This window comes from Ursus maritimus, unplaced genomic scaffold (assembly GCF_017311325.1).
Source record: "Ursus maritimus isolate PB19 unplaced genomic scaffold, ASM1731132v1 scaffold_11, whole genome shotgun sequence".
Taxonomy (NCBI): domain Eukaryota; kingdom Metazoa; phylum Chordata; class Mammalia; order Carnivora; family Ursidae; genus Ursus; species Ursus maritimus.
This window is the reverse complement of record NW_024423453.1, coordinates 423,048-450,509: the sequence shown is the minus strand read 5'-3', so window position 1 is coordinate 450,509 and position 27,462 is coordinate 423,048. Positions and strand designations below refer to the sequence as shown.

The 27,462-nt window shown below is 34.1% G+C and overlaps 1 protein-coding gene across 1 annotated transcript in view; it reads left to right on the top strand.

The window, feature by feature from the left end:
- Nucleotides 1-27,462, top strand: part of TACR3 (tachykinin receptor 3) — a 73,868-nt gene that overhangs the window by 14,878 nt on the left and 31,528 nt on the right. The window contains exons 2-3 of the mRNA XM_008689504.2: nucleotides 17,841-18,029; nucleotides 20,475-20,625. Of these exons, the coding sequence (XP_008687726.2) occupies nucleotides 17,841-18,029; nucleotides 20,475-20,625 (340 nt within the window). The remainder of the gene's footprint in view (nucleotides 1-17,840; nucleotides 18,030-20,474; nucleotides 20,626-27,462) is intronic.

Genomic DNA, 27,462 nt, shown 5'->3' with positions numbered 1-27,462 from the left:
AATGTAATTCTAGTAAGACCATAGTAGAAGTTGAATAGAATCTAAAATAGTCTACAATTTTTCTGACAATAAGTTGTACTACTTATTATGTACTTATTATGTACTACTTAGTTGGGACTAACTAAGAAATGTTTGTTAATAATAAAAATAATAATAAAGATAATTGCTAAAGAGAATGAGAAAGTACTGTAAGTTATAATAAATGAAAAAAAATTGGAACTGTTGAACAAGAACCAAGTCAGGTTGATAATATATGTAATGAAATTCCTACACATATGAGATTATACAAAGAAAATATCACATGCCAATAAAAGCATAATTAGTCAAAATAAGAATTTTGGAATTTACCTAATTATTTGGAAAAACCCAAGTTAGAGACTCACTTTACACTATGTGCTAATATAAATATCAGATAGATTAAATAGTTAAAATATAACAATTAAACCATGAAGAAGAAAACAGAAAAGCTTATCATTAAATAATCTTAGCTAGGAAAAAAATTTCTAAACATCAGGGCAGCAAAAGACTGCAGAGAAAGATATTAGTTGATTTGACTGTAAGAAACTATATAACCAAAACATTATATAGTTTATCCACAAAATCAAAAATATTAAAGCACAATTAAACAGTAAGCAAAGTGTTTTAATTATTTTCAATATAAGTGACAGACACAAGATTAATAACCTTAACTTATAATGAGCTCCTATAAATCAATAAGAAAATATTAATGCAAATATGCAAAACATGACAATTTTTAAGAGAATAAAACTACTACATAAATAAATGAAAAAGATATTTATCTTAACAATAACCAAAGAAATACACATTCATTTAAAAATATTTTATGTTAATACAGTGCTAATGAAAGTTAGAAAAGCAGGCATTCTAATTTTTTGCTGGCGGAAACAGAAATCACAACATTTTGAGAAATCAATTTGGTAACATATATACTAAAATTGCTCATTCCATTAGGCGCAGCAATTCTAACTCCAGGTATCCATAAAAAATAAAGTTGCAAAGAATGACTTCATTGTCTGCAATTTTTTTACATTATAATAGGTCAGAAATAGACATTCTTATATACATTTTAGAATATTATGTAGTGATTAAGAATAGTATTTTGAGAATATATTCAAAGAGCATGCAATAAAATATTAATTACAAAGAATGTAGATAATTATAAACAGGTACAAGATACAATGATATAGTGATACATAAATAAATATGCACCTGCATAAATAAAATAGTACAAAGGAAATGAAAAATGAACCAGGATATATAGCACGGTTGTCCCTTAGTAGCAGGATTATGGGGAATTTGTACTTTTTTTTCTTTTTAAGATTTTATTTATTTATCTGAGAGAGAGCAAGAGCAAGGGAGAGAGAGAGAGAATGAGCACGGGGAGGGGCGGAGGGAGAGGGAGAAGCCGTCTCCTCACTCAGGGAAGGATTCCAGGACCCTGGGATCATGACCTGAGCTGAAGGCAGACATTTAACTGACTGATCCACCCAGAAGCCCCTATATTTTCTTAATATACCCTAGTGTCCTCAGTTGAATAATCTGAGGGGAAAATGTAACTTTCTATAAAGCAGGATAAGATTGTTTTTCCACAATTTCATTTTGTAGAAGGACCTGAATGTTCATGTGCTTTCTCACTACTGTTACTTTGCTCATTTATTCCATGGAAGCCGCAACAACGGTTTTCCCTTTGCTGTAACCTGTTCCTTAGAACTCATCCTGAGGTTTTTCACATGTACCTGTTCCCGCAAATCTCTGGAGTTATGTGATAGGGGTATTTCATGACCCTTTGTACAGTATTTTCCATTCATCTGCTATTTGGATATGGTTCCGCTATTTGATTTGTTAAATTTTAGGGGCAATCACTCTGATAGGTTGTTTTAAAAAAAATCCCACAAGCACCACATATATAAAGTTTCAAAATAAATTGATGGAAGTGTTGACATTGTCTGATGTGATGAACTCTCTGTAATTACTAAAGTTCATTAATCATGTTCACATCTTCTTCATCTTTACTGGGTCTTGTTATTGTCATTGTTCTGTTTTCTGTTCTATCAGTTACTGAGAGAACTATATGATAGTCCAACTGTAACTGGGAATGTATTTTTCATTTTAGTTCTGTCCATTTTGCTTTGCATATTTTAAAGGAATGTTAATACAAATCTAGGATTTGTGATGCCTTCCTGCTAAACTTATCTTTTTTATCATTATGAAACATCCATCTTTATATTTAGTATCACTTCATGCCTTAACGTCTAATGTTTGTGATACTTACACAGTTAGTCTTTTGTGGTCAGAGGTGGGGTAGTTCGTGTTTACATGCTAACCCCTTTCACACAAATATTTTAATACCAAGAATATCTCGTATGATTAGAAATCACAAATTTGATTTCAGTGATGTGTGAAAATCTAAATTCCAACTGTATAACTTTATTTTAAAAGTAACATAGAGTAAAATTGATTTTAATTGATGTACAAATGCAGGCTTTTTAATGCATGAATAGATCCATTTAACAGACACCACAATCAGAGCACAAAATAATTTTTTTCCCTGATGCCATACCTTTGTATTCATACCTTCTCCCTGCCCTGAGAACTGATTATCACTTATTTATCTTCCACCACTATAGTTTGGTCTTTTTGGAAAATATCATATTAATATAATCATACATGTAAACTTCGAATCTGGATACTTTCACTAACCATAACATCTCTGAGATTTATTGAGGTTGCTGAGTGTTTCAGAAGTTTGCTCTTTTTTATTACTGAGGATATTGCATTGCATGGCTATACCAAAGTTTGTTTGTTCATCCACCGTTGGTAAAACATTTGTGTTGTTTCTGGTTTTGAACAATTATGAATAGAGTTGCTATAAACACCATGCAAAGATTTGTGTATGAACAGAAGCTTTCATTTCTCTAGGGTAAATAACTAAGAGTGGGATTGCTGGGCCATATAACAAATAAAAACTTTATGAGAAATTGTAACATCACCTCATACCTGTCAGAATGACTATTATCAAAAAGATAAGAAATAACAAGTGTTGGCGAGGATGTGGAGAAAAAAGAACCCTTCTGTACTTTTATAGAAAACAATATGGAGGCTTCTCAAAAAATTAAAAATAGAACTACCATATGATCCAACAATTGCATTTCTAGGTATTTATCCAAAGAAAATAAAAACACTAATTTGAAAAAAAAGATATATGTACGCCTATGTTCATTGCAGCATTATTTACAATAGCCAAGATAGGAAAGCAACCAAAATGTCTATCAATAGATGGATAAAGAAGATGTGCTATATGTATGCAATGGAATATTACTCAGCTATGAAAAAACGAATGAAATCATACCATTTTCAACAATATGGTTGGACCTAGAGGGTATTGCGCTAAGGGAAACAGTCAAACAGAGAAGACAAATATCATATAATTTCACTTATATGTGGAATCTAAAAGACAAAACTAACAAAACAAAAACAGACTCATAAATACAGAGAACAAAGTGGTGTTTGCCAAAGGGGAAGTGGGTGGGCAGATGAGCAAAAGAGGTGAAGGGGATTAAGAGGTACAAACTTCCAGTTATAAAATACCTAAGTTATAGGGATGTGAAGCACAGTGTAGGGAGTATAGTCAATACCATTGTAATAACTTTGTATGGTGACGAATGGATAACTACACTTATCATGGTGAGCACTTTGTAATGTATATAAAAGTCAAATCACTGTTATGTACACCTGAGAATAATATAATATTATATGTCAACTCTATTTTAATAAAAAGAAAAGAGAAAAAATTGTGAAACTGTTTTCCACAGTGGCTGTACCATTCTGTATTCATACCAACAGTGTATGAGAGTTCGACTTATTGCACATCTTCATCAGCAGTTGGTATTGTCAGTACTTTTGTTTTTATTTTAGCAATTCTAATGTGTTTGTAGTTGTATCTCAGTGTGGCTTTAATTCGCATTTCATGAATGGATAATTATGTTGGACATCTTCATGTGCTTGTCATTAATATTTCTTCATTGGTGAAGTGTCTGTTCAAGCCATTGCCCATTTTTAAATTGGATTGTCTTCTTACCGTTGAGATATTATTTTTAATAGCCTTATTGAGTTATAATTTACACATCATAAAATAGTCATTTAAGTGCATAATTCAATAATTATTCATAAGTTTTTAGTTATGTAACCATTAACACAGTCTAATTTTAGAACATTTTCACTACCCCAAAAAGAAACCTCATTCTAATTGCAGTCACTCCCTGTCCCACATCCGCACCTACACGACCACTATGCTATTTTCTCCTGCCGTAGATTTGACTTTTCTGGAATTTGGTATAAATGGAGTCCTACAACATGTAGTCTTTCGTGTGGACTTCAAATTGTTTCCTCTGTTTTTAAATTGGGTTATATGTCTTATTAAATTGTAAGAGTTACTTGTGTATTTTAGACACAAGTCCTTTATTGGACGTATTATTTGCAAGTATTTTCTCTCTGGCTTGTCTTTTCACTTTCTTCGTGGTGAATTTGAAGAGCAAAAATGTTTAATTTTGATGAAATACAATATATCATTTTTCCCTTCATTGTTTGTGTTTTTGTGGTCAATTCTAAGAAATCATTAGTTACGTCAAGGTGGTGAAGATTCAGTTCTGTTTTTTTCCTTATGGTTTTATAGGTTTAGATCTTCCATTTATATATGATCCATTTGGAGATGATTTTTGTGTACAGTATGACATACAGTGTAATTCATCTTTCTGTGCGTGGCTATCTAATTGTTCCAGTACTGTTTGTTGAAGACTGCAGTTTCCCCTCACTGAGTTGCTTTGGTACATTTGTCAAAAATAACCAATAAATGAAAGTGTTCGTTTCTCGACCCTTGATATTTCTAGTTCATTGATCTATATGTCCGTTTTTCTGCCAGAACTACACTATCTTGATTCCTGCAGCCTCATAATATGTTTTGAAATATGGAAGTGTAAGTCCTTCAACTTCATCCTTATTTTTCAAAATTGTTTTGACTGTTCTAGGAGGTTTGAATTTCCAAATTGTTTTTAGGATCAGCTTTTTAAGTTTTGAAATCAGAATAGGGACTTTTATAAGGATCGTGTCGCATCTTTCAATCAACTTGGGAAGTATTGTCAGCTTAACAATATTGAGACTTCCCATCCATGGATTGCCTCTCCATTTATTGAGGTATTTCATTTCTTTCAGCAATGCTTTGTAGTTTTCAATGTACAAAACTTTCATTAAATTTAGTTCTTAATATTTTATTCCTTTTTGTGCTGCTGAATGGAATTTTTAAATTTAATTTTTATTTAAATTCTAGTTAGTTAACATACCGTGCAATATTGGTTTCAGGAGTGGAGTTCAGTGATTCATCACCTACATATAGCACCTAGAGCTCATCACAAGTGCCCTCCTCAATCCCCATCACCCATCTAGTCCATCCCCCACCACCCTCCCTCCATCAACCCTCAGTTTTTTCTTTACCCGTAGGAGTCTCTTATGGTTTGTTTCCCTCCCTCTTTTATTTCCCCCTCCCATATGTCATCTGTTTGTTTTTTAAATTCCACATTGCTGAATGGAATTTTTAAAGTGCATTTTCAGATTGTTCATAGCTAGGAGGTAGAAATGCAGTTGATTGAACTTGTATCCTGTGACCTCGCTGCACTTATTTATCAATTCTAATGGGTTTCAGTTTTTGTGCATTCCTTGGGGTGTTCAGTATGGAGGACCATGTCATCTGCTAATGAAGACATTACTTTCTTCTTTTCAATTTGCATGCTTTTAATTTCTTTTTCTTTTCTTTTCTTTTCTTTATTTTATATTTTATTTTTGTTTGTTTGTTTTTTGGCTGATTGATTACCCTGGCTAGAACCTCCAGTACAATTTTTAATGGAAGTGATGAAATTGGACATCTTTGCCTTCTTTTAGATGATAGGGAGAAAGAATTAAATTTTTAACAATTAAGTATGATGTTAACTGTAGGTTTTTCATCAATGCACTTTATCAGGTTGAAGAAGTTCTTTTATATTCCTAGTGTGTGGAAAGTTTTTATTCTGAAAAGCTTTTAGACTTTGGTAAATTATTTAATTATTATTTAATATGATCACATAGTCTTTGTTCTTTATCTTATTACTATGGCATATCACATTAACTGATTTTCAGATTGACCTTGAATTTCTGAAATAATTCCCTCTTTTCCGTGATGGATAATACCTTTTGTATGTTTCTGAAATAATCGCCATACAACATTATATTAGTTTTGCATACACAACATAATAATTTGGCATTTGTATATATTATAAAATTATCACCACAATAAGTCTAGTTAACATATGTTACCACACAACTACAATTTTTTTCTTGTGAAGAGTGCTTTTAAGATCTATTCTTTTAGCAGGTTTCAACTATGCAATACAGTATAAACTAGAGGAGCCATGCTGTACACTACATCCCCCATGGCTTACTTATTTTATAACTAGAAGCTTGTACCTTTCAACCCCCTTTGGCTCTGATACCATGGTAATGCTAACCTCACACAGTGAGAGGGGAAGTGTTTCTTCCTCTATTTACTGGAAGAGTTTGGAAGGATTAGTAATATTTTTTCATTAAATGTTCAGGCCAATTCACCATTGAAACAATCTGAATCTAATTTTTCTTTGTGGGAAGATTTTTGATTTCTAATTTTATACCTGTATTTGTTATATATAAGTTCAGATTTTTTATTTTTCTTTAGTCAATTTCAGTCTCTTATTTCCTTTTAAGAATGCTTCAATTTTACTTAAGTTTTCTAATTTGTTGGCATATTGTTGTTCAGGAAAGCATGGAAGAGTATTGGTCCACAAAGAAAAAAGGTTATTAAAATAAAATTATCTTATATTTAGAGGTGTGTTGTAAGAGGACAAATAAAACAACTTTTACAAAGAAATGAATAGATACCTTTCATTTTCTCGGTGTGTATCATATGTGAATTGAGTGATCACCATCTCAATAGTAACCTCATGTTATTTTCTATCCACGTATTCTGACTTATTTTTCTTCATAATATTGACTATTATCTATTTTGTTTACTACCATATTCATAACATCTAAGATAATGACTACATACATTTGGCACTCGATACATATTTCTTGTATGACTGAGTGAATGGAAGAAAATTTTAAAATTGTTTTCCTATCATTTCCTATCATTGAATAATTCAAACACAAATTACCTTAAAAAGATACAATGAAAATATAATTAGAAAGAAAAATAAGATATTTTTCTTAAGATAAGATAAAAAGCTTTCATTTTCCATCTTTATAATCCAAATTTAAAGGCTATCTGTTTTCTTCCATTTGCACAGTTAAATAAGCCTTTACCTCATCACAACTTAAATACCCAAAGATTTAGAAATCCTCCTGCTGGCTGAGTGTCATCATCTCTATGGATTTAAAGATAATCTAGTGGAGCTGCTACATGCCCCTGTTCATTTCAGAAAGGAGTCTGACATGGTGTAGACCCACAGTAGACAAAATGGAAGGGAATTAATTCTTAGTATACACTGCTTTTAAAAATCTCCACGCATAACACTGACTATTTCCATTTAATCATTGAATCGTTGAGCATTAAATGTCCTTCTTGAAGTTGCAAAGAAAATCCCATTACTCTCTATATAGAAAATTGTTTCAGATGGAGAGATTTAGAAGAGAGATAACATGTACTGTGCTACCCTCATGGGATAGGTTTGTGTTGAGGAGCTAGGGACAATACCAAAAGATGTTTTTTCAATCCTTAGATTAGAATTTGGGCATAAACTTGTTTTTCTTTCCATGCCAATCACAAGTTTAAGAACCATGTTAAATTGTTTTGTTTTTGTCTCAAACTTACCACTTTAGCTGTTTCGTTTTAGGTTTTGCTTTTGTTTTTGTCCTAAGTGTTAATTTCATTTTATTCAACATAGTTTGGAATGTTTTAGATTGTCTGCTGTGCCTGACATTAGCTAAGTCTCTTTGTATACACGGTGTTATTTAATGTTATTTTAACCTCATAATCATACTCTATATTTATTATTCCCACTTAGCAGAGTTAAGGAAGCTATTCCTTTAAAAATTGTATACATGCTAAAGTCTCCATTTGTAAGCAATTATTCACCGTATCCAAATAGTCAACAACCATAGAAGTATTCAAGTATTCAACTGTCTAAATATGTAATATAACCATTTGCAGTCACTGTTCGACTATCATGTCAACTACTATACATACTTTGTTAGGTGTTACAGAACACAGAGAAGAATAAATCAGTAATTCCAATGAGCTAAAATCAAAATATGAGCATAATGCTGTTGGAGCACTGAGAAGGTTAAAACTAACTCTGGACAGAGAGAAGGGAAAGAATCCACAGGGAACATTCTGTAATCCGAGTGGAAACTTAAGGATGCCTGGAAGTTGAGCAGTTGTAGAACTTTAGAGTAAGGTATGAGCCAGAGAAATCATTCCAGCAAAGAAACTACCAGGTGAGAAACATGAAATTATTAAAGGCTATGTGAGCTGGGCAGTTTCCATCTCTCAGTTCAGATCTACTCTCTACTTATTCTACTCCTTTTTTCCGCCCCCTCCCCACGAGGCTATTTCTGTGGACTAAATGCACCTATAGGATCCCTTGCTCTCTGGCCTCTTTTTGGCTTTGCCTAATGGGAGACAGTTGGAAGAAATGCGAGGAAGGGAGGAGAGCAACTTTGGGTTGTATCTACCACCCCTTCCATTCAGAATTGCTGCAAATTGGCTAAGCCCCCAACATATCTCTTGTCAGGTGTTCCTCCCCCAAGGGTTCATCTCCTCACTTCAGATTATAGCATCCTTTCATCCCTCAGACCTGGCGGGGGGGGGGGGGGGGGGGATACCCACTCCTCCCACTCTTTGTTATTGCTAGTCCTAGGAATGTCATTTCAAGTTGATTTCCTTTAACACCTTTGTAAAATGGGGTTTGTAAATGGTTTATATATTTGATTTTATAAATGGCCCCCTTTTTAAACTCTCTTCAGTGTTCCCCCACCAGTGTGCCGTCTGTTTCTCCTGGAGCTCTGACTGATACAATGTAGTAAGTTTGAGCAAAAGGTAAGATATTTAGTGCTACCATGGTAAATTAATCCTGTCAAAAGTGAAGAGACAGTGAAATAATTTAGAAAGATAACTTTAAAGATATTGTGAAGAAAGCTAAGAAAGAGTAGCATCAGAGAAACCCATTATGCTGATGTTCCAATAATTCAGGAATTGAGAGTTGGAAAGGAGGACTGAATAGATTTGGTGATGCCAGAAGCTGAACTGATAAGGTTTATGATTGTGCAAAGGAAATGAGAAAAACAAAGGGGTTCAGAGTAACTCATATGTACGTAAGAATAATACTTACAATGAGCACACTCAAAAAAGTATTCATTTTCCAAAAGTGAAAAACCTATTATTGAAACATAAACATATTTTCATATGTGCATAGTAATACTCATGGTTTTTTCTGAAGTCATTTACACTGTCAAAGCGTAGATGTAAAATGTTTCCATCCACTCCCATAATTCTCTTAATGTTGCTGTTAGTTAAGAAAAGCGTCTGCCAAAACTATTGACTTGTAGTGCCAATTGCAATATGTAGCTTTACCTAATCAATGCCTATAAAAGCCATATAAAAAGGGAAGCCAAATAATTATAAGGGGAAGCTAATAGAGGGGAAGCGAATTTTGGCTCAATACTATTTGATATGAGTCATATTTGTAGTACTCTGCAAGTTACACAAAGTAATAAGTTACTTCACTCAGTTGTCCCAATAATCTGCTTCCTGTCAGAATTCTGATGATAAGGGCCTGGAACTATAATTAGTTTTCAGACAACTTCCCTCTGATTAAAATTAGAATCTCAAAGTTGTGTGGGAGACTACTTTTATCTGTTTCAACAATTCACCTTACTTTTATAAAATCCTTTAATTCACTCAATAAGTGGTGACTCAATTTATTCCTGGTTCCTGAGTGCTTCAACAACAGAGAGAGAGAAGAAAAAAAAAAAAAAACAACTTATTACCACTGGAGACAATCTATTGTCCCCTAGAGAGCTGTGATTCATCTTTCTCCAGAACTGTAGTCTGAGCTCTGCCTCCTACAGAGATCTGAAACTCCTCGACTATCTACACTATAGTTCTTCATACATTTGACTAAAGCTGACAAGTGTCCTGAGTCTTTTCTTAAGAAATTTCACTTCCTTTATCCATGGATTATAATTTGACATGTCTGTCACTTCCATCTGGGAGTTTCTTTAGCTCTTATATGCTAACTCCTCCACTTTGGGGCAACCTTTTGAATTCTCTCTTCATCTGAAACTCTTTTTCTTATAAAATGAAATTAAACTGGATTGAGTATCTTTTCTTATTGCCGTGAAAAGAGGCTTTGTATGCATTTTAGGAAGCATATTACCTCAGAGTATAAATATAATATCATGTATAATTATACTATACACAAGCATGTATAGCATTTTGTGTTATCTCTATAAAATATTGAATACTAAAAATATTTATAGGTCAATTTCAACATCAGCTATATTTTAACGAAGGCATTGTTTCCAGGAAAATAATCTGCCCAGAGTTCAAAAGTATTTTCAAGGGAAATTAGTTTCTTAACAAAGAAACTAATTAACTTTTTAATATATGATTGATAACATAAAGGCAACTTTATGAAAGCAGTACTTTTGAAATGGTATATAAAAGTGGTGATGTATGTTCCCATTATTTTCCTGAGACAATACAGAGATGGCATAAAATGTTAGTAAATTGGACTTTTAAAAAAGTGATTTAAGGGGCGCCTGGGTGGCACAGCGGTTAAGCGTCTGCCTTCGGCTCAGGGCGTGATCCCGGCATTGTGGGATCGAGCCCCACATCAGGCTCTTCTGCTATGAGCCTGCTTCTTCCTCTCCCACTCCCCCTGCTTGTGTTCCCTCTCTCGCTGGCTGTCTCTATCTCTGTCGAATAAATAAATTTAAAAAAAAAATCTTTAAAAAAAAATAAAAAAATAAAAAAGTGATTTAGAGTTTTATAGTATCTCATGGGTGAAATAACCTATTATGTTCTGATTTTTAAATTACTTATCATCAGAGATAGTATAAATAAGATAATTGTTAGTAAGTTTTATATTGTCAGTTTAGAAAACCACTTCTGAATTCATGTCTGAAATTTTGAGGAGAAATTGTTTTATGTCATACTCACTAATGAGGTAGCATTTTGTTATAACTCATTTTGTAATTACTACAAAAGAATTTAAAGATTAAATGATTTATATACAAAGCTCTTAGAATAGTGGCTGGTATAGGTGTTAGCAATTATTGCTTTTATTGTCAAAAAAGAAAATCTATATATTGGATATATAATATCAGTGAAGTCGCGATTAATACCTACCTCTCCAGCTTCATTTGACACCTCTGCTTTTCCCTCCTCTATGCTGTAGAGAAGCTGGCTTTCTTAGTTCCTCAAATACTTCATGCTTTCTCTAACCGGACTTGCGATTCCACTTTCTCTTCCAATCCCACCTTCATTCTAATTAACGCCTATTCGTCATTCTAAACTGATGTTGCTTCCTCAGGGAAGCCGTGCCTACTAATATCTCTACCATCATTTCAACCTATACCTATACCCCAGACTAGGTCAAACTCCCTGTTTTGTGCTTTGTAATTACTAGTACATTTCATAACATCATAGGGACACAAGGGAGACAACTTTATTTTGCAGCCTTCCCGAAGGATTATGCTAGACAGACTGGCCTACTGACAGTACAGGGAACTGGGCTAAACTTCTCAAGGCTTTGCAAATGACAGGGTCCCCATGGTACATGTAGAGTTTTTCAAAAATTGCAGAATATAAAGTGAGCATAACAAAGGGAAGAAAAGTCAAGTTTAGTATCATAGGATGAAGACTGCCAGTATATTCTTCCCTCCCCTAAACTCCTAAATCCAATAAAATTTTGAAATCTGAAATGCTTTATATAATTGGAATTGTTGTGGAAATCATCAGTACAATTTCACATCCAGGTTCACAGTGGGTGAGATGAATGTATTCTATACAGATTCAAGAACAGAAACAAGAGGGTACTGTATAGATCAGATTGAATTTCACTTAGAAATCGTGGGGGAGGGTGCTGAACTTGCACAGGCCGTTACAACAAAGCTCCAAGGAAAGGTTAACTAAATATCCCAGAGGCAGTGTTTCCTAAGCAACATTTAGGTAGTAATTTCTTAACTTATTTTGTGACTGTCTGAATAATGTATTTCTTCTGCATTAGACTCTGAACTCCACAAGAGTAGGAACTGTATCTGTTCATTTACCAATATGGCCAAAGATTGTGATACAGTCTTGGAAAGAAGCACTCAAGAAATAGTTGAAAACAAATAGCTGATATTAAATTAATAAATGAATAGATACACTTAATTGCCAAATTTAAATTGAAAGTATATATAGTGAGGGTCAAGTACTTTCACTATACAGAAACTTTTATTTTTTAAATATAATCTCCCTCAAATGTCTGTTTATGAATTTTACTTATAAAAATTAAAAAAAAAAAAAAAACTTGGGCCACCTGGGTGACTCAGTTGGCTATGTGTCTGCGTTTGGCTGAGGTCATGACCCCAGGGTCCTGGGATCTAGTCACATCAGGCTCCTTGCTCAGCAGGGAGTCTGCTTCTCCCTCTGCCTGCCGCCCTCCCACCTTGTGCGCAGGCGCCCTCTCTGACAAATAAATAAATAAAATCTTTTTAAAAAATCAAAAAACTTGAGTAAGTAAAGTGATTTGTTTCTTGCTTGATAATATTTTGAAGTTCCTATTATATGTGTACATATATTTGAATATATATATGTTTATTTTAATAAATACTCCCTTCAAAATTCACTAAGACCATATTTATAACAGATTAATTGGCTCACTCTTGCTTCTTTAAAACACAAAAAATCCAAAATAAAATTTGTCTACAAAACGCAATTTCAGAAAAGATTATATTTCTCTCTAGTGATTTTTCAAAGCAGAAAATGCCTTAGCACCAAAGGCCAGAAGTTGAAATTTTATGGGTCGTGTCTAGTCTTTACTTTGCACAGACAATGGCTAGACAGGATTTTATATACGGGCTTTACAGACTAAACAGTGTCTACTGTGGCCAGAAGCAAATTGGAAAACAGCCAGACCCATGTCATTTAGGGCAAATATTCTTTGCATTGTTCCTATAATCAAGTACCCATCTGAAGAGTACACTCTGTCTTCATACCAAAATTTTAAAATTTGCAGAAGCACAAAAAGATCCAGAAACAGAACTTAATAAAAATGTTAACAAAAGGAAGAATTATAGCAGATGTCAAGAACAATTGCAAAATGGAAAAGGCTTACTTATTGAAAAAGTTATGTCAAAATATTCTATTTTAGACACCAAGGGACCAGAAAAGACCCTTCAATTATATCAGAAAAAAGTAAGTGGTAAAGGAATTTATTAGAATGAAAAAGAAAATTGATAAAAGATGGCATTAAAAATATGAGCTTTCAATGGACGCTTCTGAGAATTTCAGACTCAAAAGAGAATAAAAAGTGATTTTAAACTCATTTAGGTGATATGCTAATTGGAAGAGTGGAGACGCTAATCTTAGCTATTACATACGAAATAATCATACCGAGGAAACTAACATCTTTGAGACTCCGTTTAGTGAGGGAAGAATGGTAGTGAGAAGCTCAGACAAAAACCTAGGAACAGCTAATGTGATCACATAAAGATATGTATTTCTTTAAGGGAGAAATAAAAGTACTGGCAATCATTTATGTGCTATTATATCTCAGATTGGATCATTTCTTATCAGGGTCCAGAGGATATTCATGTGGCTGAGCCTAAGGGTCCTTTTATGTTTTATGCCTGTGTTTGAGCATATTATTATTGCTGGAGAGAGTCCTAGAACAGGAAATATTGATGCCGCAATGAATTCCTAACTACTAATTTCAAATTGGTCTTGTCAGCAGGGCCTGGCAATTCTACGTCCTTCTTTGGCCGACTGGCTTGCTCTCTCTACAATGTTTCAACATTCCTTTATTTTCTTCAAACCATTAACATAATTCAGTCGCTCACGTAACACCCTACTCCAGGCAGCAATCCTCTCATCCAAACCAAAAGGATAGCCAAGTTACTTCCTCCCCTGCTTCCATTCTTTTCCTTCCTTCAGTCCATTTTCCATACTAAAATCTGATCATTCTCCTCTGACTAATCACCTCAACTACTTGCCGTAGGACAAAAGACCTACAATCTGCTGTACAAATGCATCTCAAACCACTTCCGCGTTCACTTTCTATGTTTCTGTTCAGTAGTCTTTAATTACTCAAGTGCCCAATGCTTCCGCATCCTTACCCATTGCTTTGGTTTCCTGGGGCTGTTGTAACAAAGTAACGCAGATGGAGTGACTTAAAACAACAGAATTTTACAGTCTTAACAGTTCTGGAAGCTAGAAGTCTGAAATCAAGGGTTGACAAGGGCCATGCTCCCTCAGAAACCTTTAAGGAAACCCTTCCTTGCCTCCTCTTAGCTTTTTGTGGTTTTTCTGGCAGTCTTTGGCAATCCTTGGCTTTTTTTTTTTAATTCGATTTGCCAACATATAGTACATCATTAGTTTTTGATGTAGCGTTCAATGATTAATTAGTTACGTATAATACCCAGTGCTCGTCACATCATGTGCCCTCCTTAATGCCCGTCACCCAGTTACCCCATCCCCCCACCCACTGCCCCTTCTGCAACCCTCAGTTTGTTCCCCAGAGTCAGGAGTCTCTCACGGTTTGTCTCCCTCTCTGATTTCTTTAGCTGCATCATTCAATCCTCCAACTTCGTATGGCATTCTCCATATGTTTCTCTCTGTTCCCAAATTTCTCCTTTAAATCAGTCATATTGGATTAGGGCCCACCCTAATGACCTCATTTTGACTCACTTGCCTTTATAAAAACTCGATTTCCAACTAAGGTCACATTCTGTGATACACGGGTTTAGGACTTATATATATCTTTTTTAGAGACACATAGTTCAACCAATAAAAACCCATTAACACAGGAATTTTTCACATATCCTTTGTTCTTACACAAATCTGACAATCCTTATTCTTCTGCCACCTTGCCTAGTCACCTTTCCAAATTTCAACCCAGAATGACTTTTCTTAGGGAAGACTGAGTCACGATCTAAATATATTTTTTCCCAGTAAATGCATTCACATGGCTATATATTGCTTGCCTTTGTAACCCTTGTCATATTTGTATTTTATGTTTATTTTACATTATTTGGATAGTATCTATCTACTTCACTGGACTGGGAGCTCTGTGAAGGTTGTTTCTCTTAGGTGTTGTATCACTGTAGAGTCAAGAATGCCACAGTAGGCATTCAATAATGTTTGGTTGAATGAATAATGGATCAAACCAGGAATGACAAAATGTCAACTTGAAGCTCTTAAGTTCCTATTTTCACTAAAGTATTAGTTAATGAGAATATAAATTGATTGTTTTCATATAATTCATATAAAACAATATTCTCTGTGTCAGGAAATAATTTCTGTAATAAAGAGTAATTCACCAAAACAAATCAATAAGCAACTTGCACCTTTTTAAAAATTATTTGTGCTGTAGTAACTTTACAGGACTCTAACCCTGCTCGTGTCACTCAAATCCTCTTTCAGTCTCAAAAACTCAACTGTCTAAACATCCAGAGTGCATTCATGTACTTCCAGGGCAAGCAAAAAAGCAAAAGAGTATGACAGAGTTGAGGAATATTCAGTCCAGCACAACAAAATTTATTGATAAGTGTCGAGCTTGGCTCTAGAAACGCCCGTGAAGCAACAAGTCAGTATAATGAGAGAAATGCTGTGGTGAATCAAAATCAGCAGCAGTGGAAACAGAAATGCCCAGCCCCCGATGCTGCCTTCCTAGGCTTGACTTCTGTCTCTAATATTGCACATGAACGCTTTGGATTCTGCGGCAAAATGTGATTCTCTGGATGGCATCTACCTTACATAGTTTTCTTTCTCTTGCACAATTCCTTACAAGACCAGTCCCGTTCAAAACCTCAGTCTTAAACATGGACTTTGAAGACTGGCAGAACTGGTTTAGAATTCTAGCTATTGCCATCTGGGTCATTTTGAACAACTTACTTGATGTTTTTGAGCTTCAGTTTTCTATAAAAAAAGAGATAATAATATTATTTGGTTGATTAGATTGTTCTGGATATTAAATATATATAATGTATATAATAAATTGCCTGCTCATGGTTAGTAATCAGTAAATGTTGCTATTATTCACCAACGTAAGCACAGGAGGCACATTTTAAACAATTTTCGGTTTAAACATATGCATTCTATTTTCATTGTGTGGTTCACTTTATTTTCTGAAATTATGGTACTGTTTTTAGGATTTTTTTTTCATACCTAACATTCACTTTTACCTATTAGCTGTCATACATAATAAACTAAGGATATTTCCTTTAAGTACATTTCAACTAAAGTTAATATTAGTAGTAGTATATAGATAAGTTCCAATATAACTATGAAAGGTCCAATTCTGCCTAATAGTCATAAGACTAAGAGCAATAAGGAAGTTAATAAATTATCCTCATCTTGAAATATTTATTCTTAAGATTAAAATGTTTTGGGTTTAAGTAACACTCATTCTTTGATTAAATTGTTGCCTTTGAAAATTTTGCATAAATCAAAATATATTTGAGAAACACAAAATGGTCAACAGTAAAATAATTTAAATAATGTTTTATTGATAGAAATGCAGAAATACAATTGATTTTATGTATAATTTGTAATTAATTTTCTGCTTTATTAGCCAGAATTTGGCAATTAGATATATTATCCAATTTAAAACTGTAAATTGATTCTCCCAGACATAGTTACTACTTTGCCAATTGAATATAGCTTGACTTTTGTTACCATATTCAGAGTTTCCAATTTCCCAGAAAGTTGCACTCTAAGTGTGTTTTTAAGAGTCTCAAATATATTTTCCTATAACTATTATATTATACATAGTTACATAGACTGAAGATTTTCATGATAAACCATGAATTCAATTTTAGAGGTAACAGCAAGGCGTAGCCTCAGTCACACTTGACTTATTCATTATTATCTGAATCCTGAACTTGTCTCTTGATGTTTTTATTTTTATTTTTTATTTTTTTCTTCAGTTAGCTGCTATATGGTACATCATTAGTTTTTGACGCAGTGCTCAGTGACTCATTAGTTACCTACAACACCCAGTGCTCATCACATCACATGACCTGCTTGATGTTTTTAAATGGAGCTGTTGATGATACCCTTTTATAGAGGTTCCTCATCTTTGTCAATCATATCCATATTCCTTCTCTAGAATTTTCTTGTAAACAGTTAAACATACAGAAGAAAAATGGATGTCTTGAGGTATAGAACTCATATTTTTAAGCACTTACTAAGTCCTTTTCCAATTCCACTCAGCAGACATTTATGAATTCTGATGTGCCAGGCACCGCACCAAATAATCGATACCTTTCACTTACATTATTTCTATTAATCTTGACTTCACCCCTACGAGGTGGGTGTTCTTATTTCTATTTTTAAAATAATGAAGCTGAGGTTCAAAAGGTTAAATACGTGACAGAATAGGATCTGAAGGTTCGCCTGCCGGATCCCGAAGACGACACCGTGACTGTCGTTCTGTGCTGCTTCCACGTAAGGAAAACGCTCACTAACTGGCTTCAGAGTGACTCCTTTAAAACTCCATTCTTAAGTCTATTGCAAGAGAGAAGACAAAATGGTTTTGTTTGTTTTTATATAGGTATATGGCCATTATTGATCCCTTGAAGCCCAGACTGTCTGCCACAGCAACCAAGATCGTCATTGGAAGCATCTGGATTCTAGCATTCCTACTTGCCTTCCCTCAGTGTCTTTACTCCAGAATTAAAGTCATGCCAGGCCGTACTCTTTGCTACGTGCAATGGCCAGAAGGTCCCAAACAACATTTCACGTAAGTTAATTCTCTATTGCAGTTTTTAATTCAACTTATTAAACGCTTGTAAAACTACAGGTTGGGAGTAACAATTAAGCAAATAAGACATAAGCATTTCCCTCAAGGGTTCACACATTACTTGGGAAAAGAGATATATCAAAATATTAAATACATGGGGTGCCTGGCTAGTTCAGTCAGTAGAGCAACTCTTGATCTCAGAGTTGTGAGTTCGAGCCTCATACTGGGTGTAGAGATTATTTAAAAATAAAATCTTTTAAAAAAATGGTTTAAAATACTACAATATAATATGGTCCATAAGTTTTATAAGTTACCAAGGTTTCTAATAGGAAAAATTTGATGACATTTATATGGGGTAGAGCTAGAGAGTTTCCTGGAGGAAGTGAGAAGATCCCTGGAGATGAAAGCATTACACAAACGAAAGCAGGGTTATTACCGAGAGAGAAAAGAATGAGAAGGGAAGAACTGAAGCCCAAAGGTGTTGATTGCCCTTTTAAAATCCTGGCCAGAGAAAGGCAGTGCTGGTAGGCTCTTGGTTGTGGTCCTTTCTTTTACCATTAAAGAAATGTAAACACTAGGTTGGAAAGGAAATAAGAATGCTATAATGGTAGAGTTTGGTATTTCATACTTTGGACCCATCTTTAAAAAAGAAAAACAAAACAAAACAAAACCCATAACTGGGCAACTGCTTGCCCAGTTTGCATTTTTTTTTTTAAGATTTATTTATTTATTTGAGACAGAGAGAGAGAGAGAGAGAGAGAGAGACCAGGGGGAAGGCCAGAGGGGGGGAGAGAGAGAATCCCAAGCCGACTCCACACTTCCCATCATGGGGCTCGATCCCAGGACCCTGAGATCATGACCTGAGCCGAAGTCAAGAGCAGACGGTTTAACTGACTGAGCCACCCAGGTGCCTCTGTTTGCATTCTTTATTGGGATCATTTAAATTTTAATTCAACAAAATCTTACGTAGTGTCCAATTTTTCCCTTTAACAATAACAAGTGATACAAATACAATGGTCATCTTTCAAACTGGTCTATACTCAATGTCCAGATTTTTTTTATTTTAAGTTTTTATTTTAATTCCAGTTAGTTAACATACAGTATAATATTAGTTTCAGGTGTACAATATAGTGGTTCAACAATTCCATACTTCACCCAGTGCTCATCAAAAGTGTACTCCTTAATCCCCATCACCAGTTTAACCCATCCCTCCACACCCCCCGCCCCTCTGGTAACCATCAGTTTGTTCTCTAGAGTTAACAGCCTCTTTCTTAATTTGTTTCTCTCTCTCTCCCCCTTTTTTTTCTTTGCTCATTTGTTTTGCTTCTTAAATTCCACATATGAGTGGAATCATATAGTATTTGTCTTTCTCTGACTGCACAGAATCCAGATTTTTAAAGAAAAATATTAAGAAGTATTTATTGACGGAAAAGCAGGCAGAGGTTATTAAACTCAGTACTGTTATTCTATCTGATATTAAAAAATCTTAGCTGTATAACAAAATAAAAATAATCAGGATAATAAAATTAAATTATCTGTTGACTGAATGGCTTCCCGCCGACTGTAACTCAATACTTAATAAGCTATCAGGAAACAGGAAGGCAAAGAGTTTTAAGATTCTCTTTACAAAGAAACAGATAGTGCAGTGTACCAAATTCTTTAATTACTTTAAAGCCTTCCTAAGACAGAAGTTGTGCAAAACTATACACATTCTAATTGTGTGATTATATTATCAGTTGTCCTGTTCCTCCCCAATGGCATCCTTATAATTTTGATCAAAAGCTATGAAGTCCTAGAATTTAGTTTGCTAATTTATAGTATCATGACACTGGTGTGACTAACACAACTGAATGTTATTTGCCAAATTAATAATGCTGTCGGATGTGGCATGACATTGGAAAAATGCATGTAAATGTCAATACCTGAGTTTTTAAATTGCAGTCATATAGCTTGTGGATCCAAAGTGGCTTACAGTATCTAGTTACATTTTTTACTTGGATAAAAAAGCAATCTATCTCAAATATGACTGGTGTTGCAGAGATATATAGAATAATTTTACATGTGAGAAAATATCTGTCAGTTGATCGGTTTATTCTGTCTCATCTCTTTCTCTCTGATGATCAATTTAATTAGATTAATTCCACATTACCAAGCAGAGAAATGGCGTTCATCCTGAACCCCTAGGCAGGGGGAACGTGGGTAGTTCAATCAGCACTGCAGCTGTAGTGTTTGCATAGGAATCAGAGATTGACAGAGACCAACTGGTAGCATTTGGGTGACTGGTAGACAGTAACATGGTATCTTGATAGATTTGTGAGATGAGGACTTGGAGAAAATGTGGAAATGATCTTTGGAATTTTCGGTTATGACTTAGAAGGGAATGAATTCGAAGTTCCACAAACTACATCTCGACATGCTCTTCAGCACGTGTGTGTTTCCTTGCAGTTACCACGTTATTGTCATCGTCCTGGTGTACTGCTTCCCACTGCTCGTCATGGCTGTGACATACACCATTGTTGGAGTTACTCTGTGGGGGGGAGAGATCCCAGGCGATACCTGTGACAAGTACCATGACCAGCTAAAGGCTAAAAGAAAGGTACTGTTCCATATGATTTTACCTAGTATTTGCAAATGTGAGTGGCCCGTCAGGGAGGGGGAAGACCTAGTCATGGCGTTTTAATATAATATGATTGGAGGCTTTACTCTTTTTTGTACTTGTTTGTACTTGTACTGCTGGTACTCGTTTACTATTTTTTGTCTTGTTTTCATTCTTTCTATCAATTTTTTTCTTTTAATTTCTTTATGTCTTCTATAAGCACTGTCTATGTACAGTATCAGTCTGGAATACATAGTCACTTTCTTGTAGCAGGACTTATACTACCTTTTGCAGAGTGTTCTCAATTACTCCACCTGAAACTTCTGAAATTTCACTTGAAGTCCCAGTGATTGTATTTCTGCGGCTGTAGCTACCTTTGTCCTTTGTTGAACAGGATGCCCCTGATGTCCTCTAATCTTCCCGCAGCTTCTTTTATCCCTGGAACCTCTCCCAGTATGTGCTATAATTCCCTAATATCCATCCACCTTACCCTCTCCCTACACATGCCTCCCCTCCTCCCCCAGGCCCATCTGGTTTCTACCCAGCCATCGCGTATGTCTGATTATGAGATGAGAGCTGCACTAACGCTCTGCTATGACTTACTGGGTGGCAAGAAAAAGCTTATTTTTGAACAATTCACATGAAACAAAAAGCCTCTAAAAATTATTATGTTGACATTTTACAAGGATTTTTTTAATTAAGAGTTTTTTTCATTAAGATTTTTTTTCTATCATCATGTGACTCAATAAGTGAGTTTTTAAAAAAATTTGTGGAGTTAAAAAGAATCCTAGAGTCATCTATTCCATCTTCCTCTCTCCAGTTGATGTGTTCCTAATACAAATCAGAGAGGCTTTCCCAGAGATAAAAGAGTCATGCTGATTATGCCAACGATTATTTATTCCGTTGACGACTCATTTACTTATGTAGAGCTACTACTTACTGCATGGACGCGTCCCTTAAGAAGCACTCAACAATTTAAAAACTACTTACCTATAAACACTCAACAGAGATCAATCACGTTTTAAAATTTAATGTAGCAAATTGATTCCATTTTAGTACTGTTATGTTTTTCCTCTGTTACCAATAAATAATGGAAGCTAAGATTTATGTTCAGTTCACATTTTATCATGGTCTCTAGTCTTTGAAAAGTAGCATGAACTTCTACACATTAATTTAGTCATTTCAGCCTATAATATGGATAATTATGGATTTATTTCTCTCTCAAAGAAACTTACCTTAAAAATGAAGTGCACAAACAATTAAACTATGCCTTCAGCACACCACACACACACACACACACACACACACACACAGCCCCAGAAGAACATCAAAAACACACATCTTAAATGAACAGTTTCTCTTTCTACTTTGTAGTTTCAGCTCCTTTTCCAACATCTTGCTCATATTGCAGGATACTTTGGGGGGTAAAATTTTTTATAGCTATGTTTTAGGTGTCATCACATTAAATAAATGATAGGTATTTCAGAGTAATGTCTGTCTCTGTACTGATGACTTAGTTTCCCATCTTTTATTTCTTTCTTTTGGCTTAGCCATCTTTTTTTTTTTTTTTTTTACAATTTTTTCTTGTTCACGCCTAAACAAATTAAAATAAGTCCAGTAATTATTGATGATAGTTCTCTTTCTCATATTCATGTAATATTGTCTAGCAAGAAATGAAAAGTTAATGTGAGTGTTCCTTTTTATTTGTTATTTGAGTCCCAGAGGGAAGAAAAGTAAGAGGGGATGTTTTTTCTTTGCCCTTCTATAACTGATAAGAGTAAGGCATAAATATTTACTTTTTATTTCATTACTCTACAATTTCAAAGTGTAAATACCAATTCAAACTGAGAGAGTGACCTTTCTAGAACATTTCAAAAAAGTATGACATTTAAAAGTTCCAGCCCATATTTCTGTCATATTGTGTTCTGGGCTAAAATAAGACAAAATGACATCCATGCCATGGACTTCTTATAATAAATCACCTTGCCCCTGGATTCCTTTTGTAGGCATGTATTGGAATGATCATTGGAATCTCCGAAGTAGCACTCATTTTGTCTAAAAATTGAAAATTTAAAAATAGAGCTGGGTGTTCTCTTCATTTCTTTATTTGTACCTAAAATTAAATATTGTCTGATATGGTCTGGAATACAGTTAATTTATCAAGGAATCATTTGTTTCTTATATTTTAATATGACAACTTAGGTCAAAGATGTAAATCGTACCCTGGATGAGCACTTTAATTTTATGCTGTCTTCTAAAGAATACATCCTCGATAGTACAGACTGGACGTCAGAGACAAATAGGAGGGAATGATATACATGATAATACAAATCCATGATGACTATGGGGAAAAACTCCATAAACAACTCTTAGCTAGCCTCCTAGTTAAAAAGAGTAGTGGAGCCCCCAAATACACATGAACAAGAATAAATGAAAGCTTAAGAAATTGAGACAAGTCACTGAGATCTCTGCCACCACTGAGAAGCATTACTGCCATTTCTTTTTCTCCCACAATCTGCAGGAATTGTGCTCAATTTCAAACATTATACGTTAAATTCTCTGAAGAACAGCCAGTAAAATAAATTACTATGTCTAAGCCATAATGAATTTAGCAACCTAAAAATTAAACTAATATGAAACTTTCAGTTAATTGGGATTAACTTCCCCACTCAATCTTTACAGATGAACTACCTAAGTATACATATAGTTTGAAAATAATAAGTAGTTCTAGCCAGCACCAGGTTAAAAAAAAAACTAAATATCAGCCTTGAGAAATAAGTTAATAGCTCTAGAAATATTTCCTCATCATTGAAATTGGAGTGTTGAAACTGAAAATCAGTATTAAAATTCAATGGCTCTAAGAAGCTCACTAAACTCTAGGAGGTAATGGGTAGGATTGTCTGACGTTTGAGTCACATATATAGAACTAGTCTTCCAAAACATGTTAGCAATCACATCAATAAACTCTGTCTTATGTAAGTGTATTTTACAACTTCAAAGCACTTTGTGTACCTCATAGCACAATCAGGTATCCTTAATTTATAGTAAATGTGGTAGATTTTAAAATATTGTATGTTATATACACATTGGCTTTCAATATAAATCTATTTAAATATGCATATTGAAATAATAATGTACCTTTAATGTAATAAAGTGGTTAACTTAGGAATCCAAGTACTTTAAATAAAATTATCCTCAAATAGCAGCAAAATATAAAGTTTCAATTAATATCACACAATTCCCAGGGTCTTGGTTCTCATTAGTTTTATCTTTTTTTTTTTTTTTTGGTAGTAATTGCTTATTATTCTTGCCAAAGCTCTCCATCAGGAAATGTGTACTATTTTGTACATTGTTATAATATTCAAGTTGAAAATTGAAATTATATTTTTACAAATTTTTAAGAGACTGCTTTTCTAACGTTATTCTGTTTGCTGAGCTTGTTATATTAATGCTTGCATTCCAGTGTAAGAATAATTTAGTGTCTAGAAGAAAAAACTGGTCCTGGTCTACTTTATTCTACTTACTCATGGGTATAGTCACAGATTTTGGCTACCTGTGGCTGAAACTCTATGTATGAAAGCAATCTACTTGAAGTTCACATAACAATTATGCAACAAAATTTGAAACTGTATCTTTTTATGTTGGCAAATAAAAAGTCAGATTTTAAATATTTAGCCGTCAACTCACAAGCTGATTTTAAAATACATTTGCAATTTAAAAAATGTATTTTAGAATGACAGATCTGATCAGAACCTAAAATTTCATGAATCCCTTGCTTACTGCTACTCTTTATTAAAATCAAATGCAGTATAAGGAGGAAATGAGTATAGGTTGTTAACATCTCGTATTTAGGATGTTTTGGTAAAAGAAATCAAATATGTTCTTTGACGTTTTTTCAGTCTTGTCAGTATTGTTCTATTTCCTCAAGTATCGAGAAGTAAGAAAACTATAGATACTGTCTCAGAAGCCATCGTAATGCTTATTTGAGTTAGGATGTTATCTACAACTAAATCTACACAGCTACAATTTGAAAGCTACACTTTGGAAACAGAAATGAGTTGCTATCCATCTCTCCCACTGAATATTCTCATAAATTGACTACTTCCTTGGCAATGTGGGTGAAAAAAACGTAGTGACATTCTCCTATGATATTAAATTCTTGGCAATGACAAAATATATCCCACAATATATGTGTAAGTCTGCTGGCATCTTGGAGTAATTATGTAGAAAATAAATTCCAGAACACCAGTGATTAGCAAGATGGAAAGAAAATAAATTATATTTAATAATAGATATATGAGTTGGACATAAAACATAGCTTAATACTTCAAGTAATTATAATTATTAAATTCACCTATAAGAAAAATAAATGGTGGCTTGATAGAGAATGAAAACAATGATAAGAACTATATGAGATCAACTTTAATTTATTCATCAAAGGTGATATATTAAAAGTTCCTTTTGTAGAAAGACCACTGACAAAGTTTGTCTGATATCAGAAAAAAATTGCTATCTTGTAATATTCTTACAAATCAGATAAAGAAAAATGGCCTTGTGGGGCGCCTGGGTGTCTCAGTCGTTGAGCGTCTGCCTTCGGCTCAGGGCGTGATCCCGGCGTTATGGGATCGAGCCCCACATCGGGCTCCTCCTCTGGGAGCCTGCTTCTTCCTCTCCCACTCCCCCTGCCTGTGTTCCCTCTCTTGCTGGCTGTCTCTCTCTCTCTGTCAAATAAATAAATAAAATCTTTAAAAAAAAAAAAAGAGAAAAATGGCCTTGTTGCAAATCATGTTAGTATTGATTGAATTTGGACACTCCATGTGTGCTGATGAAGAGAATGATGTCAGTCTAAACAGAGGCGTTGAGGGGCATGCCACAGAGCTCTGTCATCGGGACTAGCTCATTCAAAACTGATCAATAAGAAGAAAATCAACTCTGTGGCCAAGATAAATAAGTCTACAGATAGAGACAGAATATTAGATGATTGGAATAAAAACTAGGAAGGCCTAGAATACAGGGCCATGTGCATGATAGATTGTACATGCTGTATGGTCTTGATCCCATGGCTGACCAGAAAAAGAGGGGTCTTGGATGTCAATGATCTCTACTCTTTTTATTTTTTAATTTAAAGACATTTATTTATTTAGAGAGCAGGGAAAGCAGCAGAGAGATAGGGAGGGAGAGAATCTCAAGCAGACTGAGGAACTCGACCTGGGGCTTGATCTCAAGACCCTGAGATCATGACCTGAGCTGAAATCAATAGTCAGGCGCTTAACCAAGTGAGTTGCCCCATCAATGATCTCTATTCTAGTTCCTGCCCTATCAGTGTGATCCTAGACACATCTCTTTAACTTTCAGAGTCCCTGCTTACTTAAGACTGTGGAGGTTTGAAAAAGGACCTTTTGTGTTAAAATTCAGTGGTTCTAATGCCCAGCATCATGCCTTTTACAAAGAAGGCATTTAATTCCTGTTGCTATTTCCTTCTTCTTGAACCATTTTCTAGCTTTTTCAATATGTAGAACGTAAAACTAAGTGCAGAACTCATATCTAGACATTTACGTATGACTCTCACTTTACTCCTTTTAATAAATCAATGATTTGTCTTTAAGCTGACTGTAGATTTTATCAGGACTTATAGTTGAGATATATTACATTAAGTATAAAATCCATTTCCAAACAGCCTAGAGTTTTTTGTTTTCTTCCCACGCATTAATTTAACAAAAAATATAAATGGAAAATTTCCTGTGACTACATTTAACCAAAGTAACAACAACAGCTCAACCACAAGGGGAAAAAGAGTTACTTTCAATTTTTCGGATTTAGCCTATAAGCCTCTTATTCTTGGAAAATATCCATTAAAACAAGGTGAATCAATAATTTGATAGCACATTTCTTTCTCTGTGTTTTAATATTTCCATCACATTTTATGCTATTAATCTGATTTTTCCCCTAGCAATTGTCTTCCTTTAGCTACCCAGCTGTAGCAAAGAAAGTAACACAGCATGTGCACATTTTCCTAAAAGAGAGCTCGCCGTGCAGTGTCAGCAGTGGCAAGCGTTCAAATTAATTGAGAGTCTGCTGAAATGCTGGCTTTGTAAATAAACTAAAAGTTTTGTGTCTCACTCTTTACCCATAACCAATTGTTTTATCTTTATGTACTTTATTTTGTTGCAATAAAAAAACTTGATATTTTCTATATGATTTAGACTTCAAATACTAATACATTATGTAAATGTACAAGCTAGTATATAATTCAGTGATTTTCCTATCTTTGTGTCCCTCCCTCATTTCTGTGCCTCCATGACACCTTTCCACTTATTTCCATGCATCTTTCCCTAATAATTTGGCATAATAATATTATTATTCACATTATTAATGATAAAACCATATATCCCTTTTAAAATCTCTATATTTTAAGAAATACATATCTTCTCATGTGTTCTTTCCTTTAAAATGTATGCTATAGGTATACATTTTAGATATGGGTATACTTATATATATATAGGTGTATATATATATGTGTGTGTGTGTGTGTGTATGTGTGTATATATATATATAAACCTAAAGTTTATGCAGGTATAAAACCAATATTTTAGTAGTAGATTTTCTAGGGAAATGAAAATCAAGAATTTTAAAATATCATTTTAAGTTTTTGTCTTGTATCACACAATATCTCCCCCACAAAGAAAAATAAATATTGTTAGTACTTTTATATATAAGTTCATGATAATTTATCAACATTTTTCATTCATATATTTTGAGAACAGTTTGTGTTTTGGCTGATGAATCAATGAGCATCATTAGAACATACCTACTTTTTTTTATTTTGGAAATTATACA